Below are 18,297 nucleotides of genomic sequence, written 5' to 3' on the forward strand. Positions count from 1 at the left end.
GCCAGGACTATTAAAATGACAGTCGTGGAATGATATCATAAAAATCATCTTAACCATAACTTTACGCACGCAAAGAGCGCATGTTGATTGGCACTTCAGCGGGGTTTTTTTTGGGTTTTTTTAAACTACCTAGAGGACTAATAAATGATTTTCCGATAAGGGCTGTGGTTAAAATCGAAGATCTCGAGAATAAAAAAAAATCAACACAGTCGTGGCACAGACACGTGCGTTTTTTGGATTAACGACTTCAATTGTGGTAAATGGTCACGTACAAAGCAAAACTTCGTTTTTTAGTTCATAAATGTGAAAGTATTTCCCCCAAAGCAGAACTGAAACTGCACGATCCCCGACGCAGGCACACAACTTCCAATTCCCTGGACACTGTCTGTAACATTCATATTACAAAATGTGCAATTAAACGCATATTTAAAAAATAAAAAAAATAAAAAAAAGAAGACACACAAATACCTGAGTGAGACAAATTGGAGAATACATGACGAGACGGCAACACAACACGTGAATGTACTTGGGACCGATTCCTCTGATCACTTTATCGCGCCATTCCTGGACCGACGTGCACCATGCGAGACTGTAAAACAATACGAGGTTATCCAAGAACATCCATCAAATGTTTGCGATCCAAAAGATTGTCGTCTCCGCAGAAAAATGAAAAATGAAGATTTTTTACGCAGGAGATCTTTTTCAAGTTGGCATGCAGGGTAAAAAGCGCTCGTAAAGCCGGCGCTGCTGCTGCGTCCTCCTCTGGCTACAACGCGGGCTGTGTGCGGGTCTCGGTGCTGTGATGTGTCATAAAGGCATTGTGGGAAGCTTCAGAGGACGCACGGCTGTGTGTGATGTTCACCCTTGCTTTAACCAAACTTGATGTGAAAGAAACGCGACCGGGTGCACCTTCGGTCCTGCGCGATTCCAGCAAATCAGACCCAACTTTTTTTTTTTTTTTTTTTTTCTTCACCCACGTAATTACACAGTCACACTCCTCCTCCTCCTCCTCCTGCTGCTGCTGCTGCTCCTCGTCCTAACACACAACCCCTATCCACCATACAGCACCTTCTTCTCCTCCTAGGCTATCTGGAAACACAGCATACATATCATTTGCCTCCTCAAACTAGCAGATCTTTTTTTTTTTTTTTTTTTTTTTTTTTTTGGTGCTTTGGGGACTTTGGAGCACAGCCTCGGTCACATAGAAACGTGAGCTCCGTGTCAGCAACGTGCAATCCCTCCTTTTTCCCAGTTTAGATCAATCACTCAACGCAGTGTCTTTAATTCACATTTTAAAAAAATAAATAAAAAAAACCTACTGTCACACTGTAGCAGGAAACCGACATGATCTCCTGTTAAAATGTTCTGCAAAGTTCCTGAAATCAATCAGGATAAGATAAATAAGTATATAAATAATATAATAGATAAGGCACATTATATGATAATGCATTGCCTTTTAAAGACTACTACTTTATCATCCTTTATGCATTTTAATGTTTAGGTTATTGCAGAATTAGACTGTAATCTACTGTACAGACGACAGGTATGATTGGCTTTGGAAATGGCCATACAGTGAACCGAGTAACCCCACCTGAACACCTGAAGGCCCTGTTATAAAAGAGTCAGAACTGAGCTAGGTGTACATCATAACAGTGCAGCAGCAATGCTGGAAAGACTGGAAGTTTAACATTACTTGTGTGTGTGTGTGTGTGTGTGTGTGTGTGTGTGTGTGTGTGTGTGTGTGTGTGTGTGTGTGTGTGTGTGTGTGTGCCACAGAGCTGTCAGCAGTCCACATAGAGCTCTTCTGCCAAATTAAAGGGAATGGGGATGTTTTACATAGGCTGCGGGAGAATCCGTGCCAAGTTTAGTCTCCTAACATTTTTTGGCCCGACCGTGCCAGAGTTGTGGTCCGTGTAAAAGTATCACAAAAAAAAAAAAAAATGTATCACAAATGGCATCATCACCGTTATCACAACATTTGAAAGCAATAATAACCCACTGTCACGTACCATTGCACTGTACTGCATGGATTAATGGGGAATCCTGGAGCCTGGTTGAAACACACAAGCCGGTAGCTTCACATTTCTCACGTTCAACTTTGTGCTTTTGGAGGGTTTTTTTCTCTTCGCAAAAAAAAAAAAAAAAAAAGTCAACACCGGAAGACAAGTCTTTGCAGCGGTGAACAGAAGTTGGGAGCACCTCGCGTTTTTTTTCTCTTTTTTTTTCCTGTTTTCCTTCCTCTTCAAGTCTTACTTTTTTTGGATCGCTTTTTTGGGGATTGTTCAGTGGAGTTGAACGTGATCCAGAAGAGGCTGAGTTTTCGGCTCTGGGCTGGTCTCCGCCTTCACTTTCACTGCCTGTCTGACTGCCGCCCTCCGGCTCTCAGCGGTAACTGTCAAGTTGGTTATAATAACAACAAGATGACTTCCGGGGAGACTTTTCCAAATAATATCCCAATTTTAGGGAATTGAACAATTTCTCTAATACAGTGGTTTTCAACCTTTTTTCAGTGATGTACCCCCTGTGAAATATTGTTTTCAGCCAAGTAGTCGATGTGTCCTTGGGCAAGACACTTTACATTACATTACATTACAGTCATTTAGCAGACGCTTTTATCCAAAGCGACTTACAGGAAGTGTATTCAACATAGGTATTCAAGAGAACTACTAGTCACCAGAAGTCATAAGTGCATCTCCTTTCTTAAACAAGCATCTCAAAGCATAAGCCAGAGCAAAAGTATAGTGCAGAGGCAGATTACTATGAAAACAATAATTGCAACAGACTAATCCGAATATAGTAAGTGCTACAAACTACTATGAATAGGATAAGTGCAGTAAACAAATACAAATTCAATAAGTGCAGCGAACTGATACGAATACAGTAAGTGCTACACTTGACCCCAAGTTGCTCCTGAAGGCTTGCCATCGGTGTGGACTGGATGTGAATGAATGTTAGTTAGAGTCTGATGGTGGCACCTTGCATGGTAGCCCTGTCATCAGTGTGTGAATGGGTGAATGATATGTAATATACTACTGATTGTAAGTCGCTTTGGATAAAAGCGTCTGCTAAATGACTGTAATGTAATGTAATGTAAAGTACCCCCTAACCATCGCAAAGCATTTTTGGTTGAAAAAAAGATGTAATACTAAGCGCTCTGCCATCAGTGTCTGATTTATTAAACTGTCAACACTGAAGATTGCATTGTTGCATTGAATTCAGTTTATGAACTTACACAATTTTATTGAATATGTATTAAATAACTATTTTATACTATAAGGATTTTTGAATGGATGCAAATTATTTATATCTTTTTTTAAAAATCTCACATTTGAGAACCACTGCTCTAATACATCTATCAATAGGAAACATGAGTACAATGCCATTTCACTTAACCATTGTTTGTATTGGATGAAATATAGACACATTTATTCCTACATATTTTATAATGGCTCATATGGCATATATTTACCACTGTCCAATGTAGACTAATGTTTTATAAATAAGTTTAAAAAACACAAAAATTACAATAACTGAAATAAGACAAACAAAAACCTCAGTTTGGGTAATATGTTTGTTTTTCAAATAAGACAAACAAAAATCTCTTCAGTTTGGGTAATAGGATTTTTCTATTGGTTTAGAGGAAGGGGTTGCTCATTAAATAAATCCAAACTAGGACTAACCTTAAAATCACTAAAAGTGTAGACAGATAATCGTATTTACTAGATAATTTAATGTTTGTTTTGTGATGTTGTGTCTTAACGTATAGCAAGTACCTACCATAGGGTTATAGTAGCTATACGAGGTAATATTGTAAACTAATAGTGTAATTATTAAGCCTCTGTAGTAGCCTACGGGAATACATACTTTTGTTAATCCCAAAATGAGCCCATTTCTACATCTTATTTTGAAAGCAAAAACTCAACCTTTCCAGGGCATCATCTAGCTGTTTCTCTGGAGCTTGACACAGCTCAGTTTTGTAATGGTGTTTGTATTCTTGCCTCTCATTGGCCAGAATCAGTGGCCCCGGGACTCTCTGCCCTGGGCCCCTCATTTCCGCTCCTCTGACGTGCTGATTGGGGCTTGACAGAGCTGGACAGTCGGCCTGAAAAACTATGTGGTCAAAGACTAATGGTGGAAATCTCTGCAGTAATTACGTCTACAATGAAGTTAGATTATTATGATGATTATTATTAGTATTATCATCATTATCATTATTATTATTATATTATTATTTGCAGTTGAAAGAGGAGGAGTGCCAGTATTAAACTACTATCTGATATCTTTCACACTCCATTACTGCATTACCAATACTCATTTTACAAGTCAGGCTGCAAACCATGTTCAGACCCTAATTGTGCACTTAATTATAGTGATAAAGGCACTTTTTCCAGGTATTTATTTTGAAGTATCATGATCCCTATATTATCCCTGTGTTATGTTAATTATACATTATTTTCCCTATCATTAAAAATAAATTCCCTCAATCAATCAAATATTAACAACAAAAAATGTGTTGAAAGCACTAATTTGGGTGGGCCATTGTTTTACACTGATATATTATAATTCTGATATAGTGGTATTCTGATGGATCAATGCTTTTATTGGGCTTCATTAAGTAATCAGAATAGCAGTGATAGCAGTGGTAAGCAGTTGTTGTTGTCACAATACGTCACAGCAATGTTTAGTAGCCTAACCATCATGCAATGTTGCCAGTGCAGTTGACTGATTTAAAAAGAGTAACCTTCACTGGAAGCCCATTACAGTACACCAGAACAATCACTGCAGACACCATGATTGTGGGACTTGAATGGGTAGTCGGACAATATATTTCACTGCTCTCTCATCACTGTTATCATGACATTAACACACTACTTGCACTATCTAAAAATGTCAGTGCTGTCATGTGGGTCCAGTATCTACATCACACACACACACACACACACACACACACACACACACACACACACACACACACACACACACACGCGTAGTGATCTGTTTTGATTCACATCCAAAAACAATTTAGCTAAGAGCATTCAGTTGTGGAACAAACGGCTTTAAATGGCTGATCAATGATCGTTTAATGGCTAAGTTCAGTCTGATGTTGCTGGTGTGTCTTTAAGAACACTTCATTTTTAAGCATACCTAATACATTTTGGAATACTTTTCTATTCAACCATGACTCATACACACATAGTATGTTTTTGCAATAATGTTTTGCTTTTAAATATTTTAATATCTATTATTGGGAAAGATGAAAGACTGTCATTGTCACATACCCTGACTCCATACTCTCTCTGCCTCCTTTTACCAAGCTTTATATCATGCCAGTCTGCTGGTGCACATGGCATAAGCCTTCACAGATTCAGGATCCCCTCTGAATGTGGATGTACTGCCTCCATGTGGTCACAAACATAACTGAGCGTTGCTTGAGTGGGTCCCACCAGAGAATTAAACCTGAGGTGCTGTATATATATTGTAGCTCTAATTTGAAAAGGTAGAGTTCTTGTGTTATTTAAGGAGTTTAAAACACAAATTACCCCCAAGCCTATACAGGAGAGTCACAAATTCTAGTTTCTGTATTTCTCCACGCAGAACATCGGCACCATTAGGCTAAATGAAAAAGACACTGGCACAAAATGGTCAATCAGTCCATATAATAAAAAGAGTTACTTAGCCACATTAAAAAAATATTATGACTTTTGAGTAAAACAAAATACTGATATCACATTGAGTAAAAATACTAATTTTAGGAAAAGCACAGGTGGTAACATTAACAAAGGCTCTCTATTGAAATTCCCTTATAAACCAGTCTGTCAGTGAGACTGTATGCACAAGACCAGTGTCTTTCTTAACCATTAGGTGGCGATGTACCAGTTCTGCCACCGCTGTGACCGTCTGTAGCATCTGTTCATAACATAGTACTATTTAATATATCTATATGCTGGATATTTAACTTCCTGAACCAACATCTGCTCAGATAATAAAAAATGATGATTTGGATTCTCAAAAAAAATTATCCCAAAAAGCTGTAATGTGACCACCGTACAGTGGTACTACAAGGCCGCTACTAGTGCTACCACTGCTTCTATTACACTGGTGATGTTCTTACAGCAAGAGATGATTTGAATAATTATCCTTTGTCCATTAAGCTCAAATTGTTAATAGCAGCATTGTAGGTACTTCACTGTGTGATCATGCGATTTCCTACCAATTACACCATTTCCTATGGGCATTTCACAACAGCTGGTAAAACAGCAGGTTTGCTGGTCTATAATATATCCTATGATAAACTTTTGATTTAATATTAATATGAACTTTGAATTGAATGCTATTTCTGACCAATTACTCTTAGAATCCCTCCTGAGTTCTTAAAAAGCACTAAGGCTCTTTTTTTACATGAACTTACAGGTATAAGAGTTGAAGCTGATTTTTTTTATTTTAAGTCTTGCTTTGAAAAAGTGTAAACGCGTTGCTGTAAGAGAAAAGAATGAATACCTCTAAAATAAAATAGAGTAGAAAGCAACAGCTGCAGCACGGCCCGAGCAGAAAAGGTCAGTTCTCCCAGCTCATATGCATTGAGACAGACAAACAAACCTCAACTTAAACCGTGGGGATGGAGTACAATAAAAGCTCGCCTGTAGTCCTACAAGTAAATAAATATTCAGAAAGAAATGTCAGCCTGCGCTGCCTCTTCAGCATGGGAAAGGCGCGGGCTGGAGAAAGGGCTCTTTGTCTGACACTATCAAATTAACACTGCAGAGGAAGCACAGAGAGGTGCACTTGAGGAACACTCTTACACTGAAGAGAGCCTGAATAGTTCCTTTAGTTATTGATCTTGGCAAAAAATTATATCATTTTTAAGCCCACTTTTATCACTCCTCACCTTTTTATCCTTTCAGTATCACTGGGTTTAAATCACTTCAATGATCACATTTTTAGCTGCTTGCTTTGAGGATCACAATCATTCAGTAATAATTATTATTTGTGCAGGGATGCTCTTAAAATATTGTGTTAAATAAAAGCAGAAAAAACATCTCTTCTAAATGTGACTTGTGAAGTAATGTGGTGCAGTCAAAAATGTTTCATATTGAAACAGCCTCCTCCACAATATACCTCACATCTGCAAATGTAGGCAAAGACATAAACAACTTCTAAAAGCAATATAAGATGATGTAAATTAATTTTCCAGAGGGTGATTAGCAGAATATGATATTAACTAGTCATGGACATTTACGGACATATTTTTCCCAAACACTGTCAGAGGTCAGCATAACATTTTGGATAGGGTGTTACTTGAAATAAAGTTGATTTTGCTTGATTGTGATTTTCTCAACAAAGGTGATTAAAGAGGAAGAATTCAACACAAAAGAGGTCCACTTACCATCCACCAGGTCCTGGCTGACATGTCATAACAAAGTTGCCATTTAATGGACCTCTCAGTCAGTTTCCCAGCCATCGCTGTGCTCCCGGCTGTCATCGGTGGAAGACAGGACACCTAATCAAAGGGGCATCAGTGGAGGCATGCTGTGCCACATGTAGGCCAGTCCTTGGCGACGTTGCATTGTGGGAAAGAAAAAAAGAAAAAACAAATCAGCAACAACTTGACCAGTGACTTGGACCTGACTGTGGTAATTACACGAGCCGTGACCCTGCAACCCCCACCATCCCCCTCCTACACCAACCTCCTCTCATTCTTCCCCCCACCACCACCAGCGCTGGGAGTGAATCCACTGGGGAGCAGCTTGATATCACTGGCGGCACTGAGCTAAAGGTATTTTAAAACAGTGACATGTCCCACCATTTCTGCATATAAAAGCGCGTTGTTGTGGGGATTTTGTTCAAGGAAATCCCAAATTTCACTGAAAATGATTGTTTTCATTCAAAGATGGTCCATTCTATTACCTATGAAGCAGTCATGAAGGCCAAAGTCATCATCAAGAGACCTGCTACTTTCATTGTCAGGGTTTACCGGAGCCAACTGTACTTTGATCCATGAAACAAGACATTTGGTGCGTCCATGTAAATGTTATCTGAATGGCCACTGAAAAGACCTTTTCTCTCCTGCCACATTCCAATCCTCCTCACTGAGGCCGCTCGCTGGCGGCTGGATTTCCCCACAGGGATGGTGGGTGGACTTAGCAACAGTAACTTAGCATCAGTTACAACAAATAGTGAATGAAGTGAAAAAAAACCAGGGCTATAATGCTTGAAAATGAAGAATTTCACTTGACTTTATTGTAGTTTTTGACACATATACTCAAGTCAGAAGTTGAGCACTTCGGGTTCAATCTCCCAAAACACAATTGACAATTGATAGAAGGACTTAAACACTATAATTAGGCACCTGCAGTATAGACAACATGCTGTAGGTTTGCCCTACTGCTGATTGCGCTCTATGGCTTCCTTTAATAAGTGACTGTTTGCAGCTGACCTTTTCAGCGCAACAGAGAGACACCCAGCAGTCATTGTGGAAGGCAAATGTCATGTCATGACTGAGAAATTTGGAGTAAGTCTATATATATTACATATTATTCCTTAATTAACACATTGTTCAGTATTTCAATAAGAAATGGTTTAATATGTACAAGTGGCTAGTTTAAAAAGCTGTTTTGAAACTACAGTGTTTATGTGTTAACATTGTTTCACCATCATACTTAATGACTTTTCCTACTTCATCAGAATTGCTAATGAACATGATTTCAAACTGATGTTTTGGGCTCCTTTACAAGCATAACCCCGTTTGGAGACCCCAGCTTTAAAGCTTGGTTAGATATAATGGATTTTAATTATCTTTATCTGAAAAATGGTGTTGACATAACTTTTTACACAGCAGTACCCATCCCCTACCCCAAATAGATCTATGAGAATTGTCTTTAAGTTTTATATATGTGTTCACAGGGAGTTCATCCTGTGGAGTTTGATTGAGCCCAAACATCAGTAACATGTTTAGGATGATGTACTGCATATTTCTCACATTGAGCAGATGACCTTAAGCGTACTCTTCATTCTTTCGGAGAAAGGAAAATTATCTGCGCCAAGCCCACACGAGAGCCGCGTGGACCTTATTGATTTTGAGGGTAAAATCGATACATTTCATCGTCTTGATTGGATTAACTGTTTCAAGTTCAACTTATAATTGGATTTCTACTTTCTACATTGTGAGCTTATTTGAAAATCAATAGACCAATCAATACCTCCAAGTTGAGGATGTTCAGCTGCAGAGCTGAAGATGGAGGAACGTAGCAGACACCTGCCACTGGAAACCCATCCACATGACTTGACTGACTGAAAGAAAATCTAATTATGCCTTTATGAATATTGACAAAGAATACAATAATAGGTTCTTAACATGTCAAGTGGAATCAGAGAGTCAGGTCATTTCAGAGTTTAAAAAAGCTGATTGGATTTTATTTTGCAGCATTTAATTGCCTTAATGATGAGGAAAAAAACAATAATATCAACAAAAAAATGGTTTCTTGTCAAATATGTTGGATCTTTACTGAAGCACTACATAAAAAAAGTATTCTTAGACAAGAATAACCAAAGTTGGGGATGACCCTTATCACTAAGTCATTAGGGATATATGGCCCATATGGATAGAAATCTAAAAAATGATCATGCTACTCATAATTTGTGATCCGATCATTAATTTATCTTCCATCTTCGAGACTTAATCCATGTCTAGGCTTGGCAAAATGTAAGCAGAACACGCCAAGCCACTAACTCAAATCCTAGACAGGTACACAGCCTTGTATCTTAGACATGACTGTTCCAAGCATAGTTTATGTTTATCAAGCATGTGGCTAATTATTTCTTTTGTTCAGCCAGATGTCATAGACTGTGCAAGTAGCAGGTGGTCACTTATTTAATCAGTCCAGTTGACCAACCATTACCAGAGATTAAGAGCACATTTAATTCAGATCACCGCGGACTGCTATTATCTAGACAGGACCATCCAGAAGCCCAAACTCACAAATTAAATTCCACCCCAGGGTAATTAAAACATACTGGTGTGTTTGTGTCCTATTTCATTACAAATACTGTTTTGGGGGTAAAAGTTCTAAAAAACAACAACAGAAGTGGAATTTCTTCAAGGACCATACATGTTTTCTGTACTAATTAACATATTTCCAAAGATATTAAGCACCTCCATCAACATCAAGCATCAACCATGATAAGAGATATAACTTTAAGGCATTAGTTAATGTTGACAGCTATGTATTTTAATATTCAACCCTGATAGTATTTCAGGGACACTCAAATTGTAGCCCCGGGATTATGAGGTGTGAGGTCCCATTTTAATTTCACTGATATGTTTAATGTTATTGTAAAGACAAACTGTATGGATTTAGATATTCAAGGTTTTTTGTTGGTCAAGACCAAACCGGTTGGGGTCGCTGAGGGCAAAAAATTGTGTGTTCGGGGTATTCAGCGTTTGTTTAAAACATCTAACCATTTTAGACAACACACATAGATTATGTTCACGGATAATGCACACATTACCCACGCCTCACTGGGATTAAAGAACTGTTTAGGACAATGACCATTTGGTTGGAGACTACTGAACTGCTGCTTGGGCTCTTATTGTGACCGACCATATTGAGACTGAGAGAATCAAACACCAATTGAACCATTCGGGCTGCTATTTAGTGCAAAATTGGCAGAAAATTTGATTAAAATGTTTGTGTCTTTTCATTTAAAGTGAATATATTGTCCATGGCAGAAAACATTACATTTCATCATGTTATTATGAGTCAATTTAAATGCTACTAGTTTAAGGTGCATATTAAACAGCTAATACTGTAGTTATTCTCTCTATTAAAGTAATGGACAGGTCACAAAGATCATCTTGTCTTGTCTGACTGTGGGTCTCTGTGTCATCACATTACACATTTTACGGATGATTACGTCACTTAACAGACAAAGGGAACAAAAAAAACTATTTTTATACGCTCTATTTACTTTCATGACATTGCTCTTCAAAAGTAATGTCCTTCTTACCTGCTGTAGTCATCTCTAGATTCCAGGAAATTAAGGAGCCTTCTTGTTCATTCGGTCAGGTCGTAGATATGAAGCCCCAAAACAGACAAAAATGCTGTAATCATGTCAAAAGATGTAACTTTTGGTATGGTGGCTACGCAAGACAAAAGGTCTACTGCTCCTTCCAAGCTCATCTCATAGCCAAGGTTTCTGAAAATACTGACATCATGTTTATTAGTTTATCTCTTTATTTCTATAACAGTAAACTAAAAGCTTCAGCTGCAGCCCAAATTTAGGTTGCTACAAAGCAAATAGAAAAAGGAGAAAGGAATCTGCTAAAAGTTATCCAGAATCTAATTTATTAGAGTATGAATATGTATATGATATTTTATATATTCACAATGAATACAGTTTTCTCACAGTTCACTTCATAGGCTTTTTAGACATTAAGAAATGGATAACAATATTTATAGTGTATTCATTTAATTCCCAAAACTTAACTGTTCCAGTGATTGAGGTCCGGAAAAAAATGGAAACCCATTCTGAAAACAGCAAATGAACAATTTGAACAAAACTACAGTGATCCAAACCGAGAGCCCTGTGGGACGCCAGTTAACAGCTGTGAGGGGAAGAGAGTGAGCAGTGCACAGCCCCTCCAAAAGTCTGGATTCAAATCAATTAACTCAAGCATGTGTATTTTTTTATTTGTAGCAACATCAGGTGTTGAGGCTGACATGCTGTTTATTAAGGATATAATGTAAAACTATACACAGCAGCTACAGTAGTGATAAACTTGGCTTAGGTTACTGAAGTATAGACGCATGTTTAAGTCTGGTAATCCCTGGATAGTGAGTAATAATAACTCTTCTACCCAGTTTACATACTTCACAATATATATAATATTTTCACTACTGTTGTAACAATACAGATGGCTTTACTTATACACAATGCTTATTGCTTTCAAAAAATATTCGTAAAAGAAACTGAATGTAATTTATCAGTACTCCCTCATTTAATGCCAGCACACACATTTGCCCACTCATTATCCAACCACCAAATAAAAAAACAGACAAAAAAATGTAATCATCCAAAAAAGCATCCAAGAACCTGAATCTGAGTTATAAAAACCACTGAGCAAAGTTATCAACACACACTCATGCAAATGCCAACAATCAGATTTAAGATATGAATAAAACATAATTTACACATAAAACACAACAACTTTTAGTGAAGACTTTCTTTCAAGAGTACCATTGATGCAGAAAAACAGACTGTGCGCTAGTGTGGAAATCAGTGCATAATAAAACCGCTACCATCACAAATTTGGTGAAACATGCATTTAGTGATCGCTCGCTGACTATTGCAACATTTCTCCAGGTCTTTGGCTTTTATGGAGACCGACGTGATGACGATGTACTGTGAGAGTAAAAAGAAGACCTAGAAAAGGCACTTAAAACTACTTGGATATTTTTATATTTCCCACATATGGCAAGCTTTGTTTACATACAGGTTTCTCTATGTGATTCCCGAGTATTAAAGACACTGACAACCATGCTATGCCAGTATTATGAGCACTAAATTATCTTCTACTTAAGTATCCTGTTCAAGAATTCAATAAAATCTCTGAACAGTACAATAGCATAACAGCAAACCATCATAAATAAATCAGTGTTGTGTCAAGTGTTGACTAGCTTTTGTATTACTGATAAAGATATGCATTTATGAATCCATTTGTTCAGACACATTGAAGACCTAACTATGACAGCTACAGCACTAAAATCACAATTAACGTGTTCAAAAGTAATGTGTGCTATTGCATTATAAGTGCTATGGTTGACAGAGCTGACAAGCTAAACAGACCAATTTAAAGGAACAGTTACATATTTCGGAGTATCTGCTTGAGTTAAATGATTAACTCGATACCACTTTCTGGCATGAGAGTATTGACCTTCTCATCTTACTCTTTGCAAGAAAGCAAATACGTGTATAAATCCCAAAATGTCAAACCGTTCTTTTAATATAAACAGTCATTTAATCTTAATCTTTATGTTTGATAGTATATGACACTCAAACCCTTTCAATAAGGATTTCTATGATCAGGTCATGATATTAATTTGCAGAGGAATGTTTGTTATACTCAAAGAAACAACTTGATTATACAGCAGGTTTGTCTACGACATATATATGTACTGAGATTGATAGTACAAACTTGTGTCTAATTTTGGACATTTACCATAGCATGGTGAAGTGATACTGTCTGCTTGCTATTACACATCTTCATACCCGGCTGGTCATGTGTCATAAAAGTGTCACGTATCAGTATTCAAGTTACGAACTTTGTTCCGTGGCCATGCTTCATAAAACATCACTCCATAGATAAAACGTTCATAGAACAATGCAAGAAAACATTCATAAATCATCAAATGATAAGGAATGCATTTGACGCCCAGATCCCTTCACCAGAAGTTTCAAAGCTGGAAAATCACCAGCCAGAAAAACATAAAAACAAATACACTGCACATGCATGACAAATAAAACTGACATAGTTACAGTAAAAGAAAAAAAGGCACAAACCTTATACAAAAAAATGCCTTCCTAATAGACACACTGTTCTGCCTGTAGCTGATTAAAGGTCAGTAGTAAAGGCTCTTTGTTAAAGTAACCTGAGAGGGGTCCCTTTTGCCAGCTGCTTTCAGGTGAAGACTTCCATCCTTCTGATGCAATTAGCCATTTAAGGTGGTTTCCAAAGCTGAAAGTAGCAGTCACAGTGAGTAAAAAAAAAAGCAACATTTTCCCATCACTCCCATAGGTGTTTCTTGACCCTGTTTACTGACAGTCTGGTCCTTGTAGAGAAAGGCAACAAAAAAAAGCTTACGGTTTCCGGAAACCAAGACTGCTGCCCAGCTCTCATAGTATAAAAGAGGACGGTGAAGGCCAGCAGATGGATTCCAAAGTGTATATCGATTGTTTCATCATGGCAGCCCACTAGTATCTAGGCAGACAGGAGGTAACTGTAGTGCTATCGGCCTACACATGGGTGCGGAAGTGGTGGCTGGCTTGGATCGGCTGTCTGCTTCGGAGCGGGACGAGCCACAGGAGTTTCCAGCGAGTGCCGCAAACTTCAGCTAGCGCCCACTGCCATGATTTCTTTGAGCCATATCTGAGAAGAAGAGGAAATGAAAATAATTATTTGTGTTAAAACGGAGCAAGAGTGACACTGCTTTCATATCTGTGTTCAAGCGGACGCTGGAGCTAGTAGCTAGTTAGCTTAGCTTAGCATGAAGTAATAAAACCCGCCTACATGCAGCTTTATGGCGCACTAACTGACATATAATATTCACGCTAGGAGTCTCTATTGGCTGCCTGATAACGTCAAGGTGATGACAAAACTCCAGGAAGTCACTACCCCCAGCTAAGAACTAGTTCCACACATAATCCCACAAGCTGTCGTTTTTATACTTTGGTTTTTGTACGGACTTAACAAACAAAATATAACATTTTTAGTGAGCTTTAGAGGAGGTTGTAGATGTATTTTGTTATCTTTGGAAGGAGCCATGCTAACCATTTTCTCCTGTTTCCAGTCCTTATGCTAAGCTAAACTAAGTTAAGCTAAGTTTAACATTGAACGGACAGACATGGGATTGGTGTCGATCCTCTGAGATAATTCTCTGCAGGAAAGTGAACAAGTGGGGAATCAGGAGAAACAGAGTTAAACAGACTCACATTTCATTTGAGAACTGAGCCATTTTCTCGATGGTGGTAGTATCCTGGAAGATGGGGGAAAAAGCAGAGGTTTTAATTTTGTGTATTGCTCGCATAGACAGCTCTATCTATTGAAAACTCTTTTTCTGTAAATAACAGATCAAGTATAGACGTTTCTACCATTACAGCTCTGTCAAAACTCTTGATGAAAGCTTAAAATGACTTTGGATTCTAACGAAATCATGTCATCAACAATATTAGGACGGCAATAATATCTTGCAGGTAAAGGCTGTCATTGACAGGATGTACAAACACTTGCATGCACACTCACACACGCAGCCTGACCCCAGAATTTCTCTCTTGTTTCTTTTCTATTGATCGGTCCATTACTAGCATTGATTGTTTTATTTTTGCGTACTATATTTGGTTCTGCTTGTAGCTTTGTGTTCTGCTGTTCTTCTTGAAAATACAGAATTAGCTTTCAGTTAGACAAACAAGCTAAATGATACGGCAAATAAGTACCACCATGCTTATTTTATAGATCCAACAAAGACAGAGACAGTTAGATTAGCTTGGAAATATTTGCAGAAGTCTGTTTGGAGAACAAATAACAGCATTGACTTAATTACAGCGGTAAACGTCATTTCTTCTGGTCATTACGCAGTACTCACAGAGAGGATGCCTGTCAACTGAGTGTAAAACAAGCTGGTCATGCCACCAAACATGACCAAACCCATTAGCGCTGAGACTCGCAGCAGAGCCAGTTCATGGCGTGTTGTAAACTTCTCCTGAAAGCAGAATGGCAACACTTAGCTGTAAAATCCTCTGTTTTTTGTAACCTTAATCCCCCATAAAGATCTATGTTCATGTTGTTACAGGTTGAAACAAAGCATTTAGAATTCTCAACAACTGCTACAAACATTGCTACGCATGCATGTCTGTAAGGCAATCTGTAAGCTCTTACAAGATTTTTTTTCTCAACTAGGGGTATGATTTACTTCTATTCCTGTAGAATGTACCTGGTCTTGCCCTGTAAGTGGCTGAAAGTAATAGTACTGGCAGAAGTCCAGCACCAGGGTGAACAAACTGAGGACCTGAGCGTAGAAACAGAGCTGCAGGAAGAGCCAGTGGTTGTCTTCTCCCACACAGTTATTGATCCTGGAAGGAAAATAAACAGGATCCAAGATATTACCGTAAATCATTTTTTGGCTATTTTCATGAATAATATGTTTTCCCAGAGTTTCCATCGCAACAAAAGCCTTTACATGCCGCTGTTTTTCTATCCGACTTGTCATCATTGTTTTCAATAGGTGTCTGATATATAAGGTAAGACCATCATAGGTGTGTGTGCATCCTTACCAAGGACAGTGATGGTCCATTCTGCGTACACAATGGCCACAACGACTGCAGTGGTGGGACCTTTTGGGTCTCATTAAGTTGCACTTATTGCACAACTCCCAGTGTTCTCGCTCTGTGACATAAAAACTGTTGGTTATTACAGGTAGGGTTGGCCTCGGTAGCAAACATGGTCACACAGTTATAACATATTCAGACTTATTAACCGTGGTCCAAAGACCAACTTGGAGATATAAGCTGGTACTAATTTCACATAACCAGTGATATTCCTAACTACAATAAATGTGCTCCTATTATGTAATATGAGGAACAAAACGCCATGAGTTATTTAATTTATACTGTTATAAAGATGCAAGGGTTAACATTTACATGTGAACAATCTGACACTCTAGATTCTGGATCCATACCTGCGTGAGGTATGTGGGGGTCCACAGGAAGACGGCCGGGATCTGCTGTGGAAGCTCTGAATAGGGCCGCTATGCAGAGGGTTGATGCGATGTAATAACCTGAGGGAGTATACAGTGTTTAACTCTAGTTAAAGCCTATTCAGGAATTCCAATTCCTTTTTTTCAGTGGATATTCCCCGTCAGTTAAGAAATGTTATTTTAAATCTCTCATATGTGTCAACAAAGAAGTTCCTACAGTGGTAACAAGGGTACTCACAAACTACTATAGCCCAGGGGATGTGTCCCTCATTGTAGTGTGGAAGTAGAACCAGTTTAGGAATAAAGAAAGTGTTGTAGAGCCAGATCCCAAACACCATGCTGATACACAGCCAGCCCATGGGGTCTACCACAAAGTGCAGGCGAAGCTTCATGGCTGCTGGGACTCCGGGGTAAACCTACGTCGAACCCCAACACACCCACAGATGGGAATTGAGATTTGTTAATAGGAGACTGATAGATACAAACACAGGAGTTGGCTGTACAATCATCACCTGCTCTTTCACATAGTTTTTATAAACTTGACCTACATGTTTTACTGTGATTGCTATATTATTTCTTTGGGTAAACCTTTGATGCCATCTTCATCAGTGTTACCATTAGTGTGCATCACAAAGCTGTGCCATTGTATAGGTCTATTGCTTTTTTACAACAGTAAACGTTGGTATGTACAGATGATTGACCAACAGCAAGATGATATGAATGAGATACCATTATCTGACACACACACTGTAGAGGGCACAGTGGGTCATGAGATGAAACACAGGCCTAATACTGCTACTACTGTGCTATAAATGAGACTTGTGTCTAAATACAAGCCCAGCCTTAATGACCTTACAATGATTTTTTAAATATTTGCATGATCTGCTAATCTAATCCGGTCTAAAATCAGTATAAACGGCCCTCATAAACCTGCTAGTCTGCACACAAAAAGAATCTTGTTATTGCAAAACCTCGCATGCTCCATCGTTCATACTACTGATAACACTGACAGCCGCGATGGGCTTGGCTCCACAGCCCTTACTGTGTGAGCTAACATCAGCGGGCTATCCTTGTTTGATTCCCTCGCAATCACATGACAATAATATAATTCATTGTATTGAGCCTAAGACATGATTTCCTGCGCTAAAATAAAACGATACATACTTTTTTGTTGCTGTCCTTCTCAGCGCACGTATCAGTGTGGCTACTTCCTCATCCGAGCCTCTGTGGGCTGGACAGGAGCAGTAGTTTGCTACCTGCAATAAAATAAATATATATATATATATTTCCGGTTTACTTATGTTTAAAAAATAAAACATTTTTTTTGAAAGGACGGAATTCCAGCCATGCATAAAACACACATTTAAGTAGCTCTCTGAAAGGGGCTGATTTGGTCCATTTCATTTTTTTGTTTTCTAGGATTGTTTTCAACTTCTTATTGCGTATTTTTATTGCAAAATAGTTATAATGGTTATTCTGTCTGTATATATAATATTTCAGTTATTGTGGATTCTTTACTGTTTTAATTGCTTATTTGCTATTTATAATACTTATTTTTTATCTTGTGTTTTTTTTTTTTACTATGTCTCTTGTTTGCACTATACCCTATGCTGCTGTAATCCTGCAAATTTCCCCGCTGCGGGACTAATAAAGGATTATTTTATCTTATTTTATCTTATCTTATCTTATTTTTTTATTGCATTTGTATTTTTACTTATTGATTTACTTAATATCCTCAATATAAAGAAAGAGAAACAGCTATATATGATTATAAAGTGCACAGAAAAAGAATCACCAAGAAGTATGATAATATATCTGTGTATTGGGGATT

At 38.1% G+C, this 18,297-nt stretch overlaps 2 protein-coding genes across 5 annotated transcripts in view; both read right to left on the bottom strand.

Moving 5' to 3' along the window:
• The window catches only part of LOC129093220 (nuclear factor 1 B-type-like), a 59,858-nt gene extending 57,805 nt beyond the window's left edge, over positions 1–2,053 (bottom strand). For 3 of the 4 annotated variants that reach the window (XM_054601157.1, XM_054601158.1, XM_054601156.1), the window contains exon 1: positions 469–668. In XM_054601157.1, the coding sequence (XP_054457132.1) occupies positions 469–621 (153 nt within the window). In that variant the 5' untranslated portion in view covers positions 622–668. Of the gene's footprint in view, positions 1–468; positions 669–2,009 lie in introns of those variants that run through there. The other variant, XM_054601159.1, reaches the window with a different exon arrangement.
• A 9,457-nt stretch (positions 2,054–11,510) lies between these two features.
• Positions 11,511–17,699, bottom strand: zdhhc21 (zinc finger DHHC-type palmitoyltransferase 21). Its single transcript, XM_054601596.1, has 8 exons — positions 17,631–17,699; positions 16,705–16,882; positions 16,449–16,547; positions 16,045–16,156; positions 15,705–15,843; positions 15,357–15,473; positions 14,707–14,750; positions 11,511–14,143 (listed from the first exon to the last, which is right to left on the bottom strand). The coding sequence occupies exons 2-8, from the start codon at positions 16,856–16,858 to the stop codon at positions 14,011–14,013; spliced, it is 798 nt and encodes a 265-aa protein (XP_054457571.1). The 5' UTR covers positions 16,859–16,882; positions 17,631–17,699; the 3' UTR covers positions 11,511–14,010.
• Between the last annotated feature and the right edge of the window lie 598 nt (positions 17,700–18,297).

The sequence above is a fragment of the Anoplopoma fimbria genome, chromosome 7, assembly GCF_027596085.1.
Source record: "Anoplopoma fimbria isolate UVic2021 breed Golden Eagle Sablefish chromosome 7, Afim_UVic_2022, whole genome shotgun sequence".
Taxonomy (NCBI): Eukaryota; Metazoa; Chordata; class Actinopteri; order Perciformes; family Anoplopomatidae; genus Anoplopoma; species Anoplopoma fimbria.